Source organism: Sinocyclocheilus rhinocerous, unplaced genomic scaffold (genome assembly GCF_001515625.1).
Source record: "Sinocyclocheilus rhinocerous isolate Xijiao unplaced genomic scaffold, SAMN03320098_v1.1 scaffold551, whole genome shotgun sequence".
Lineage (NCBI taxonomy): Eukaryota > Metazoa > Chordata > Actinopteri > Cypriniformes > Cyprinidae > Sinocyclocheilus > Sinocyclocheilus rhinocerous.
Genome location: NW_015624564.1, coordinates 1,062,214 through 1,076,194, shown reverse-complemented (window position 1 = coordinate 1,076,194; position 13,981 = coordinate 1,062,214). Strand labels below are relative to the sequence as shown.

The 13,981-nt window shown below is 34.2% G+C and overlaps 1 protein-coding gene across 1 annotated transcript in view; it reads left to right on the top strand.

The window, feature by feature from the left end:
• LOC107744005 (importin-8-like) overlaps window positions 1–5,625 on the top strand; it is a 16,696-nt gene extending 11,071 nt beyond the window's left edge. Inside the window, exons 21-25 of the mRNA XM_016557467.1 lie at window positions 479–699; window positions 1,131–1,336; window positions 2,908–3,129; window positions 4,137–4,266; window positions 4,821–5,625. Coding sequence (XP_016412953.1) covers window positions 479–699; window positions 1,131–1,336; window positions 2,908–3,129; window positions 4,137–4,266; window position 4,821 — 780 coding nt within the window. The 3' untranslated portion in view covers window positions 4,822–5,625. The remainder of the gene's footprint in view (window positions 1–478; window positions 700–1,130; window positions 1,337–2,907; window positions 3,130–4,136; window positions 4,267–4,820) is intronic.
• The last annotated feature ends 8,356 nt before the right edge of the window (window positions 5,626–13,981 follow it).

The following is a 13,981-nucleotide window of genomic DNA, read 5'->3' as shown; positions in this document are numbered from 1 at the left end:
ATATATGTGTGTGTACTGTGTATATTTATTATGCATATATAAAGACACACACATACAACATATATTTTGAAAATATTTACATGTATTTACGTGTATACATTTATATTCATATAAATCATATCATATATAAATATATTTAATATATAAGCGTAACATATTTTTCTTAAATATACACATGCATGTGTGTGTATTTATATATACATAATAAATATACACAGTACACACACATATATTATGCAAACAAAAACTTTTATTTTGGATGCGATCGCGATTAATCGTTTGACAGCACTAATATATATATATATGCAGTTTTATTTCAATAAAGTAACGATAATTAAAGTAACGATAATAACCCTGGTCAGGATGCTTTATAAGTGACAGCTGATTGATTAATGGTGTGTATTGCTGGTTTAATGAGCAAAATCAAACATGCACATTAATGTAACATCAAATTTTGGTACCTGTGGATGTTTTTTAGTGTATCCCTCTGTTTGTGGAGGCGGTGTTGGAGCGGTTAACACGAGGTGTGAAGTCCAGTGAGCTCCGCACCATGTGTCTACAGGTAGTGATCGCAGCTCTGTACTATAACCCCACCCAACTGATACACACACTGGAGAACATCCGCTTCCCACACAGCCCGGAGCCAATCACAGCGCAGTTCATCAACCAATGGATGAATGACACAGAGTTCTTCTTAGGGTAAGGCTGTTTGCACAGGAAATGCCTTTCATTTGTTTCAGAAGGTCACATGAAATTTTTTTTAACGGAGAGATTAAACACATTTATCTGTATTTATGCTGATGTGGTAGCTGCTCCTGACAGGGATGTGCACTGCTTAAAACTAACTTTGGAATGGTTTTAAATTTCTGTTAAATTCAGGAATGTAGTAAACTGAATTTGAATTTTGAATAGTATGACTTATTTATAAGCATGTTAACACTCAATAGATGGAGTATTTCCAGAAACATTCAACTTCATATTACAATTCAATTCTGATTCACAGCCATTTTTACATTCAGATTGTTTCCTAGTTCTTGTTAACGAGTGTCACTGCCATCTTTTTCGTTCTCTCTTTGATTTTTTTTTATAAATATATGATTGCTTGTTGTTTTTATTGTTGTCGTCCACAGACTACATGATCGTAAGATGTGCATCATTGGGCTCAGTGTTCTGATGGAGTTGCCCAGCCGCCCTGCGGTCCTGGAGGAAGTTGCAGGGCAGATCGTTCCCTCCATCCTCCTCCTCTTCCTGGGTTTAAAGCACATCTACACCTCCCGAGTGCTTAACAAACCGGAGCAGCTCGCCAGAGCTCAAGGCTCAGAGGAGGAAGAGAATGGTGAGATTGTGTGTGACATTATTGGAGAGAAACTCTCAAGCATTTCACTTGCAAAGTGTGTAGTGTCTGTACCTTTAAGACTTCTATATGTAAATGACCTCATTTACATATAGAACCCTTAGAGGTACCATAGCAATTGCTATAATTAAGTAAGGGTCACAGGAGAGTGGAAAATTGTCTTTCAAAAAGATGTTTTGGTGCACGAAACCTTGACTAGTGCAATAAATGACTTTTAGGGAAACAAAAAATGCTTAATTATGTATAAAATTGCCAAATAGGATGTAATTACCGGTAGGTCTTTACGCAGCGACCTATTGAGACCTATGTTTGTTGCTGCTTTTGGTGGTCTGTATGGTTATATTAATCTCACAGTTTCATCAAGTCCTTATCTTGCTTCACCTCAGGTAAACGTAATCCCTGCACAGGAAGTACTATTTCTGGCATATTTAGCTTCAGGTTGGTCTGTAGACATCAGGGCTTACGGACGATTGAGAACTGATTGTATCGCTCTAACAGGGCCCTGGAGACATGGGAAATGGAGGAACGTCTTGTGCGTGTTAGTTTAACATGATTCTGAACCTTTGGGCATCAAGCACTCAAACGAATTAAATAGATCTTCACGACCCTACACCCCTGACCTGAATTCTAACAGCATCATACTGTTGGAGTTATGGATTTATTGATATTATAATGCTGGTTCCTGTGAGACACAGACATCAGCTGCATGCCAGATTGCATATTTCCAGTATGCCCTTAATGTTTGGACTTTTGGAGAGACAACTATGCAGTATTGCGTTTAAGCATAAATCGAACCAAATTTAGTAAGAAGTGTATGCTTAAATCAGGAAAATATGACCTTAATTTAAGATATATTCTCAGAAAACAAGCCTTAAAGGTCAAGTTCACCCAAAAATGAAAATGCTGTCATCATTTACTCACCATCAAGTTGCTCCAAACCTGTATGAATTTCTTTATTCTGCTGTACACAAAAGAAGATATTTTGAAGAATGTGGGTAACCAAACAGTTTTTGCTCCCCATTGACTTCCATAGTATTTTTTTTTCTATACTTTGGATGTCGATGGGGACCAACATTCTTCAAAATATCTTCTCTTGCATTTTTAGGTTTTCATAGGAATATTTATATAATATGAATATTTTCGTACTGGAAAACATGGCAAAATACTGATTACCACCATTGTTTTTTCCAGTGTTTATTTTGATTTGTGACACACTAATAATCCTAGTTTGGCATACTGTATACTACGAATAATATGCAAATTTGTACACAGCTATTGTTTCATTGTAAACCCAAAATACATAAATTCCAAAAATGTATATATATATATATAAATTCCATAAATTGTTGCTTGGATCATTGACTTTAGGCTCTTTTTTTTTTTGCTTCATACCAGTGGTAGACCAGTAGTGTGAGATTCAAACACTGGAAATCTCTATTTTTAGAAGTGACCTTTACTTCAACAAGATCCAGACAACATCACCAAACCCCTCCTGTTCCTACGCAGGAAATTTACTACACTGAGTTTGGGAATTCATCATGTCTGTTTTCCAGAGGAGATTCCTAGCGACGAGGATGAGGTCGGACAGAAAGTGGTGGCCCTGCAGTCGTCCGGCGCACCCACTGGGAATGACAGTGAAGATGAAGATGATGAGGACGATGATGAATATTGGGATGATGAAGGTCTGGAGGGGACCCCATTAGAGGAGTACAGTACACCACTGGACTATGACAATGGAGAGGATGAATATCAGTTCTTCACCGCCTCCCTGCTCCGTATGCACATTTTTGTTACTCTGTAATATACCAGACATGTACATTTACATAATACATTTATTACATATCTAAGATATGTCACACTATGCTATATTTGCTTAGAACAGCCCCACCCACAGTGAAATCTCATTTGTCCAAAATCCTGCTCCATATAGATGAATATTAAACAAATGAGTGGTTAATGCATAATATGTCCATACACTTATTTTAATCAACAACAAAATTTTAGGTTAATATTTATTAGGTTTTTTACCATTTATAAGCTTTTTTGGTCTACACTAGTTAATTTGAAATAGTCCTGTAGTGTTGTAAATTATTTATTTTAAATTCCTACATTTTTAATGTAGTTTCTTACTTAAATTGGTCATAGAAAATTGCATTCATAATAACTATTTAATTAATAATTAAAGATTGTGCAGACTGCAAGGCATGTCAACTCCCAAAATGTCAAATATGTTCAATTAGATTTTTTTTTTCCTTTGCTCAAGATCATTATTGATTTTAAAACTAAATATTTATTTAATTTTTCTTTTTTATTTATTTATCTGTCTGTGGGATAAATACTTTTTATTTTGCTGCTAAGATAAAATAATAGTAAAACACTTTTTTTCCCTTTTTCATCATTTCATTAGTTTTACCACAATTTTTTTAAATAATCTTTTTAACTTAGTTATTTTGAAATGGTCCTCTTAATAATATGCCATGTTGTTTCTTAATTAACTTGGTCATTGAAATTGCATGTATAGAAATTTTATAAATAACTAATTATTTAATTAACAATTAAATATTGCATATAGCATGTCACGAGGCAAAGCATACTGCTGTTTTTTTTTATTTTTTTTTACTTTTTTAAATTTTGTTTTTAGTTAAACCTTTTTTAATATTATATTTATTGGATGATTTTTTTTTTTTTAGTATTATTAATTTATTTGAACATCGCAATAAATTGATGTTCAGTAATTTCCCATAAGTATAGCACCAGTAATTGGAAACACTTCCTTTTGCAGGTGTTCAGAGTTCAGATGCAGGCTGGTATCAGTCCCTCACATCTCCTCTGAGCGAAGACCAGAGGAAACAACTGCAGGAGATCTATAACCTTGCCCAGCAGAGGAGGAGCGCAGGACTCAAAGGCCTGTGGTAAGTCAGCAGTAACTGTTTTAAGACGCCACAGGAAGCATGACTTACCCTGAAATTTCCTCAACAATGTGGCAAGTGCATATTTATCTTGTACAAATCTTGCTGCTAAAGAAACACTTCTTATTATTACCAGTGTTGAAAACAGTTGTGCTGCTTAAAATTTTTGTGCAAACCATGATACTTTTTTCAGTATTCTTCTTCTTGAAATATTTTATTGTCACAATATAAAAGTATAATATCACCCAGCACTATTAATTAAACTATTGCATTAGGAAAGACTATTCCAGTCTCGTCTAAAAGTTCTGCCTCTATATATGATTTATAAAGCTCTCAAATGGGCGGGACGTTAATTGAAACAGTGATGTGTACAATTGACAGCGTTTGAAATCAAAAACGGCAAGATTATCATAGTACTCGGCGACACAGATGAAGTATTTAAAAGCATTTGTCTAGCACATTTAACATTGACATTACATTATTTATCTGTCTGATGACTGCTGTTGGTACTTCTAACACTTGAAATAATGCAAGATTGTTTCATCATCTCCCTGTAGAAATGTTCCAGTTGCTCTGAGGCAGGTTGGAGATACCTGACACTTTGGATTTGGATCTGTACAGAGTTCTGTCACGGAAAACAGCCTGAACTCTGGATACTAGAGACATCTCGGTCAAGATGGATGGGATATTTAACCCAGGACCCAAAGCAAGCTCTTCAGGTCCATGATTCTTAACAGGAACACTGAAACATCGTCAAAACTGCTCAGAAAGGCCCCAGTGAGGTCGAAGAGGTTACTCTGGGTCACCCCTTCCCTGAAGCTGTGTGTGTGTGTGTGTGTGTGTGTGTGTGTCTGTCTCTGCACATCTGTACAGAATTGTGGGTGTTTGCACATGTGTGCAGATGGGTGTGTGTATGAGTAATTGAATGTTGTATATTCTGTTTCTCTCAGTCTCTCCTCCATTTGCAATGAGTCAGTGAGAAACTTGACCACGGCAGTGAGGTGAGACATGTCAAGGCAAGTCAGAGAGAGACAGATGGACACCGCTTCAGACTGACACACAGATGGAGGGATTTGTTGTGTTGGTCAGTGCCTTCAGAGATTCGTAGGCATTTTTCTGCCCGAACAGATCATGTGCACTGGCTAGATGTCAGAAGGACGGTGTTTATAGCTGTCATATGTTTATATGTTTCAGAGTTTGTTTTTGTAACAGTCAGTTTTCAGAATTAACTTAAATCATAAATGTTAATATAACACTAAGCATTTGCAGGGTTGTTGTTTTTTGTATGGTTATGCAGTCGCTTGATCATCTATTTGTGTATATTTTCCAGATAATTTATTTAGCATATTTAGCCAGATCATATTTCACCCCAAAATCAAAATAGAACTTGAAGAAATTATATTGTACATATTTTTTAAAGAAAATTAAATCTAAGTACCATTATGATTTTTTGAGACATAATTTTTCAGACAATTAAGCACATTTTGCAAAATAAGTTTCTTTATTGTAATATGTGAGGACACACACACACACACACATATATATAATATTTATATTTTAAAGTGAACTTTTTTCATGTTTTTTTTATTTTAAGTTCTTTTTTTATTAAAACATGTTAGGGCATTTTTTATTTCATATATATATTTGCTAGAAATTATACTTAACATTTTTTTTGTTCCAACTCCATGAATTCACACAAAAAATTAATAAATAAATAAATTCTGCTAAATGAATAAATGTAGATGTAAATATTTTATATTCAGTACTTCAGATATTGCCATGATTTATGGTTACAAATTATGCACTTTTAAATTTATGCACTATTTAAATAATATAATTTATTGTTTTTTCGTTGTTGCTTCTGCTACTGACAGTTGGTAGAGGGTGTTTAAATGTGCTTAATTGTCATAAATTATTTCACAATGCAGAAAAGCTCCATCAGCAATATGTTTCACTGTTCAATCTGGTTGCAAGAGCGATTTGACTGTAGGGAGCCACCAGATGTATTTAAACAGCCCCCCCAGAAGGGTAATTTTAACATTTCTTGCATAAAATCATGTTTAGCCAGATGTTCACCCTTCAGTGAATCTTTAAAAGTGTGTTTATCATCATGATTCATTATCACGGTCTTCCTGTTCCATTAGCAAGTCCAAACCCAGAGCAATTTGCTTATGACTGGTTCTGTGTGGAAGCACAGGTCACGGTCAAGGCAGTGCAATCATTGTGTGAAATATCCCACAGCTCTTTACTGATTTCCTGCCTGCGCTCGCTCATCTCATTCACTCCATAATTTGCATTTAACTTTCTCTCGTGTTCTCATTCTCTCCTCCAAAATTTCACCTTGGTAGCCATAGTTTCTGCCTAAATATACTGCTATAACCATAAATATTATGGAATTTCGTGTAAACAATGTAAGATGCTTTCAGGTTCTGTTTGCCATTTTGTTCAGTCTTTTTTTAATAACCACAATTTATACAAACTATAAAAATCATAAAATCTAATCAGTAGCATAACCTTTTGACCTACCTAGTGTAATACAAGAATACTTGTGCACTATTTTGACAAACATATGAGAGCAGAAAGCAACCTATTCTTCAAATTACATCCATTATTATCAAAGCACATTATCTAAACATTTAGTACCAACTAATATTCCTTTCCTTAAAGTAAACTAGTTTTAGTAAATTACATGGCTATAAAACATCTTTTGCAAGTTTTATTGTTATTCTCAGTCAGCTGTAAACTATAGAAACCTGTTTCTGTCACGGAATTAAAAAAAAAAAAGTAATTGTGACTTAATCTCACAGTGAAAAAAAAAGTCCGAATTGTGTTATGAACTCAGAATTCTAACTTTATTTCTTTACAATTCTGAGTTTACATCTCATAATTCTTTTTTTTTTTTATTCTTTTTTTTTTCTGCCACGGAATGCACAATAAATTTAAAAAGACACAATTACCTTTTTAATTTTTTTATCTTGTAGCGAAAACAAGCTTTCATATGGTAATCAAACAAAAAGTTAATGAAGTGTAAAAATAAATAATGAAAAAATGAGGTAAATCTAAAAGATTTGGGGTAAAAAAAAATATGAAATGGGGAAAATATAATAAACTATAATATATTTTCCATATTTTATTCTCTACCTTTTATTTCCATTTATCTCTCTCTTTCCATCTGTTTTTTCTTTTCTTTTCCTCACGTGCTCATTCTTTCTAATTTGCATCTCTCTCTCTCTTATTTCCATCAGTCGCTCTCTCTCTCGCTCTCTCCTGCGCATGCGCCGGTAGGCGGGTTACATTGATTTCAACACCTTATACACATTCACACTCGCAGATATTACGCATTCAGAACTCATACGCAGTCTATGCTTCAGTGCAGCACACGGGCTATGGAACGGGACGAGTCTCCTCTCTTTCACTCCCACGAGCGGCATGCGAGACGGGGACCGACATGACCGCGAACAGCCGAGGGACCAAAGCCGCTTCTCCCCCCGTGCAGCGGCGGTTGTCCGCTCTACCGAGGCCGGGAGCGGGAGTCCGGCTGCTCCGGTACGCCGCGCTGGTGGCGGTGTGCGCGCTCTGCTACAGTAACTCTCTCTGGGGGGAGTTTGTGCATGATGATATATGGGCTATCACCAACAATCCAGATGTCAGGCCGGGCTCCAGCCTCCGGAGCATCTTCACCAATGACTTTTGGGGCAAACGGATGGCTGATAACACCAGCCACAAATCCTACCGTCCGCTCTGCATCCTCACTTTCAAGTAAGTCCATCATCGCGGGCAAAGATGTGACCTGAAGTTGCTTTTCAGCGCACATTTCAGTTTCCCGATATTTACTACTGAGTTTGAAAGGTCTGAAAAGAGTTGTTTGGCGCATTTTGCGCAGAGTTATGAATTATAGTAACTTTCATGAGAACATTTTTACATGGCTGGAGTCACATGACGAGAGCAGTTTAATTCATCTGAAAGAAGATAGCTGTGCATGTCATAAAGTGTCACAATACCGTATTTGGCATGTATATTAAAGAGACCCATTTTCATGTGATTAACTTATGGATTTTAGAGCATTGCTAAATTAAATGAAAGTAAAAGTAAACATATTTTTCAATTCGTAGTATTCCTTTCCACATCAATTGTGTGTTAGAAAATATATATTTTTAAATTGTTTGCAACTTTCTAACCAACTGAGCATGTTTTTGGTTTTCCACTAGCAATAAATGCGTGCGGTTTGTATCCATTGAGTAAAGTAGGCCTACATGTGGAGAAATTGATTTAATTGGGTTGTCGTTTATTTAGCGCTATTTATCATGTGTTGAGTAATTGTGCTTAACATATGTAAGTGTTCGGTTAAATTATTTTTAAATCATTATTGTATTTAGAAACACTGACGAAGCGCCCTAAAAACGTCTGTCTGATGCGTGTGAAAAAAATTAATCGGCACGTAGAAACGTATTTAAACACGCCAACTTCGCATTCACGTCCACTCTTTGTTGTTGACACGCTTAAATAATGTTAGTAAACACTTGTTGCGCAGTTTATATAGAGAGCTGTTACTTTTCTCCCAAAGTGCACCAGCACAAAGCGGTCGCTAAAAAGTGCTCGTAAATCGTGAAATGAAACAGTCTAGCACGAGTGTGGGAGTTTCAGTCCGAGATAAGCTCGCGTGTTTGACTCCAGCTTCAGAACGCGGGGCGTTCCTTTCGCGTGGATGACGTCATAGCCCATATGGCGCGAGCATCTGACAGCTCTGCAACATCGCGACTGATCCACATCCACACCAGCGAGAACACAAAGAGAACCGTGGAGGAGGACTTTGTTCCTTATAGTCTGAAAGGAGGCGTCGTGTATTTATAGCAGGGCAATTAACAGCCTACTCTGAGCCTCATATTTTATCTCCTTTATTTTTGGAGCAGCCAGACACTTCCTGCTCTCTCCTTCTTTATAAATCACTGCCCAGGTGTTTAGTGCAAAGAAATCTGTCATTCTGTAAATGTATAGGTTGTAATTTTGGCCCAGGCTTGTTTCAGCACTCAAAGACCTTTGGGTATTTCTAATACACGAGTTATATGTTATTGAAAAGAGTAGATTTTCACATTTTTTGAAGAAATTGTGAGTTGTGCCAGACTCTGGGGTGTGATAAATGGTTTCCAGGGTGTTGCTATGCAGTTAGTAAAGTGTTCTGTGTGGTAGTTAGTGCATTGTCATGCGGTTTGCTAGGTCGTTGCTATGTGGTTACTTATTTTCCCAACCCTAAAGTCTCTATGGCAGTAGAATTAGTTGTGACTGTTATTATTTAAATTTTAGAAATGTATTAAAATTATATATTTATATATATATATACTATTATTTAATATAAGTTTTATATGTATATATATATATATATATATATATATATATATATATCATTTGGTTGCAAGTTATTATATACTGTATTATGTAATAATATATAATTTATTAATTTTATTAAAAGTTTATATATATATTAAAAATGTTAAATTAAACAATATTTCCAGCAATTCTAAAAATACAGTGCTAAAATAATATAAAAAATTATTTGAAAATAACTTATAATTCTTTTGTGGCAGTGAACATGTTGGCTTAGGAAGTATAAACAGGGAAAATTAAAAAAAGAAGACGACATTTTTGAATATTTTAAAAGATTTAAAAATGTAATAAAAATATAGGCTACATTTTAGCAAAATAAATATTATTTCTATCAAATATAAAAAATACATTGCTGCAAATAATTGGAAAGAACCTTATTCTTTTGTGGCAGTATCAGTGAAAATGTTGGCTTTGCAAATAACTTGGAAGAAGAAAAAATAAATTTTAAAAGATTTTTAATTATTTAAAGATGTTAAATAAATAAAAAATGTTTTATATTTAAACAACATAAAATATTATTTCTGGCTCACATTATTATATGGCCTGGGAAAAGGTTCTTACATATTCCTACCCTGACCAAAGTTTAATAGTTAGAGTAGAGGTTTCAAGCAAGGTAACCCTTTTATTTTGGCGTTTGTCTTGAAGTGTATCAGTTGTGCCGTGCATGTCATGAGTGCGAATGGGTGCTGCTCGTTCCCCACTGTGTGTGTGTGTATGAGTAAAGAGATCAAACGAATACCCCTTGGGCCCACAGGCGTGTGAGCTTGCAGGCAGAGTCCCTCTTGTATCTCAGCTTGATCCTCGTGTTTTTATCTGCTCTTTGATGCCGGCTTGACTCAGACTCTTGAAAAACTTCAGCTGTCTTTCTCAGACAAAAAATGTTTTATATTTAAACAACATAAAATATTATTTCTGGCTCACATTATTATATGGCCTGGGAAAAGGTTCTTACATATTCCTACCCTGACCAAAGTTTAATAGTTAGAGTAGAGGTTTCAAGCAAGGTAACCCTTTTATTTTGGCGTTTGTCTTGAAGTGTATCAGTTGTGCCGTGCATGTCATGAGTGCGAATGGGTGCTGCTCGTTCCCCACTGTGTGTGTGTGTATGAGTAAAGAGATCAAACGAATACCCCTTGGGCCCACAGGCGTGTGAGCTTGCAGGCAGAGTCCCTCTTGTATCTCAGCTTGATCCTCATGTTTTTATCTGCTCTTTGATGCCGGCTTGACTCAGACTCTTGAAAAACTTCAGCTGTCTTTCTCAGACGTGCACAGATAGTTGGAGCTTAGAGCAGAGCCTTTAACACAACGCTAGAGCTGCCTCCAAATTGAAAGGATTAGTTCACACAAAAATGAAAATTCTGTCATTATTTACTCCCCATCATGTCGCTCCAAACACATATGCTGTTATTTCTTCCCTGCAGAGCAAGAGTTTATAGTGGCCATGGCTGCTAAACTTTAAAAAGGATAAAAATTCAAAATAAAAAATCTAGAATAAAAATATCTCATCAAAATGTGAACATTATCAGCAGCTAATTTATGACTCACAGTGCGATCAAGGGCTAAACGATAAAGAATGGAGAAAAATCACTTGAAAATCTTATCTATTTTTATGTCTTACGCACTGAAATTGTTGGTGTTCTGTGATTTATTCGACATTATGTAAACATACTTGGTAATAAAGCTCCTTCTGATAATCTGATTCTGATTATTGTTGCAAATTCTGCCAACTTGTCACCTAGATAAGGTTATCTAGCTGTATAACATGGATAAAGCTGCAAGAATGACTTGCATTGTTTTCTAGCAAAAGTTTGTCCATTGAGCTGGAACAAAAAAATTTTTGTGAATAAAAATTTTTTTGTAAAAAAAAAAGCATACATAATAATAAATATGTAATAAAATAATGAAACAATAAAAAATGTACATAAATATGTATTTAGAGCTATATATATATATATAGCAAATAAATATATATTATATAACAAATAAGCTATATACAGTATATATAATACAGAAATGTTGGCAGGGCAAGTATAAAATTGAAAAAAATAAATAAAAAAAGACAGAATTTTTTTTTAAATGTCATAGAAAAATGTTTTAAAAAAACAAAGTAAATGAAAATATATATAATATTATTTCTAGCAAATAAAAATGTAAAAATACATTGATAAAAGATAATGATAAGGGTAAAAACTGGCTCGACCTAGAATATCACATTATGAACCATATGGACCGTTTTATGATAGATCTATGATGCTTTTTGGGAGTTGTTGGAGCTTCACAGTCCCTGTTATTTGTACTTTTGTGTTCTATGTTGTAGCATGACACGAAGGGTGAGTAAATAATAACACAATTTCCACTTTGAGGTGAACCATTCCTGTCATGTATTTTCCTCAAATCAATTGGGATCACTTTTCTGCTCGCTGAGAGCATTGTAATTATATGATGTTAGCGGTGACCAAGAGTTTTTCATGGCTCTGTGATTGCAGAATGGCCTAATGATGCTGACTAAAGACTGCACACTCAGTATAGATGGCTAGATTTTTTATTTTCAACTCTGATGAGGCCTGAAGACATTTTCTTGTTCTCCTGTAGAGACTAATGCACACACTCCCGTCTCGATGTCACATTAATCAGCGGCGGTTAAACAAACACAGGATTGTTATTGCCTGCAGATGTACAAACTGTTTCACAGTCATTATCATTTTCCCTCCATCATTTCGTTAACTGTCTCCCTTTTCACTCTCATTCCATTTCTCATTCTCTGGCTTGTTCTCGACCCTGAGCGCTGAACGTCAAGCTCGGAGCTAAATATTAAGTGGCAGGTGTATTTAGTGACTCGTGTAGAACCTTCATGGACAGCTTTTTATGCTTGCATAACAAAGTACACTGTCCAAGCAGGTCTTCAAGTACTGTGATCTGGCATTTGACCTGACAAAGTCTTGTTCTTTTCAAAGTCCTTTTGGGGGGGACACTCAAAAGTCCCTCCAAAATCATCTTTAATTAGAGTAAAGCAAGCTGAGCATCTTCTCATAATTTAATTTTGATGTTAATTGGATTTAAGTGCGTGCCAACAATATTAATGTAGTTTATACTTAGGTTTAGGGGAATAAACAAAAATAAATAAATCAACAACAGCATAAGGGGTTTGAGTGACATGAGGGAGAATACATAATGAGAGAATTTTCATTTGGGTGAAACTATTAAAATACATTTTCAGAATATAATATATTTTTATGTGAAGAAAAACTAAATGAAAAGATAGTTTATCTAAAGAAAACTTGACAAAAAAAATTGTAAACAATATAATTATTATTTCTAGCATAATTTATATGTCAATTCTATAAATAGATGCATATATAATACATATATAATATGTAGAATTTATTATCTATTTATTATCTATTAAATATTTTGATGTGAAATGTGAAAAACATCACTAAAGAAAAAAGAAAACTTAACATTTAAAAACTTTAAATTAATTAATTAATTAATTAATTATCATAGAATTTTCATATTTGGGAAAAATTATTTTAAAACATTTATTGTGAAGAAAAATCTATGTGTATAATATTTTTAATATATAGGTAATTTATATTATAGATTACATTATTATATTATATGCAATATGTCAATGAAAAATCTATGTGTATAATATTTTTAATATATAGGTAATTTATATTATAGATTACATTATTATATTATATGCAATTTATATGTCAATACACACAAATATAAGAGAATTTTCATTTTTGGTCAAAATTATTTTAATGCATTTTCTGAATGTTATATATTTTTATGTGAAAGAAAAAATATTTTATTTTGAAGAAAAATAAATTGTTAACATTTAAAAATGTTTTTAATTCAATTAAAAAATTTAAATATTATTTCTTGCACATCTATCTATTTATATAAATGCTATAAATAATATTTAATCTTTATATAACATATGTAATATATAAATAAAATGTGTGTGTATACTTTTATTTATTATTATTTATTTAATATATACAAAATTTATGTATTAAAATGTTTAAATAGTTAATGCAACATTCAGGATTTCTGTGTTTAATGTTTTATGAAATTTGAGGGTTTCTTTGGGCTTCATAGAGATGTGGACTGTGTTTGAGTTTTTCTGCCGCAGGCAGTCTCTTTCAGAGCTGCAGTTTGTTAACAGTAGAGCGTTTGCTGGGTTGTATGGAGTGAGTCCATGCCACCGAGCCAGACTCCGATCATCAGCTCTGTGTAAACACCATACATCAACAGCTGCATCCCACCACCATTAATGAGACTCACATTCACACCACACACACACACACACACACACACACACAAGGCC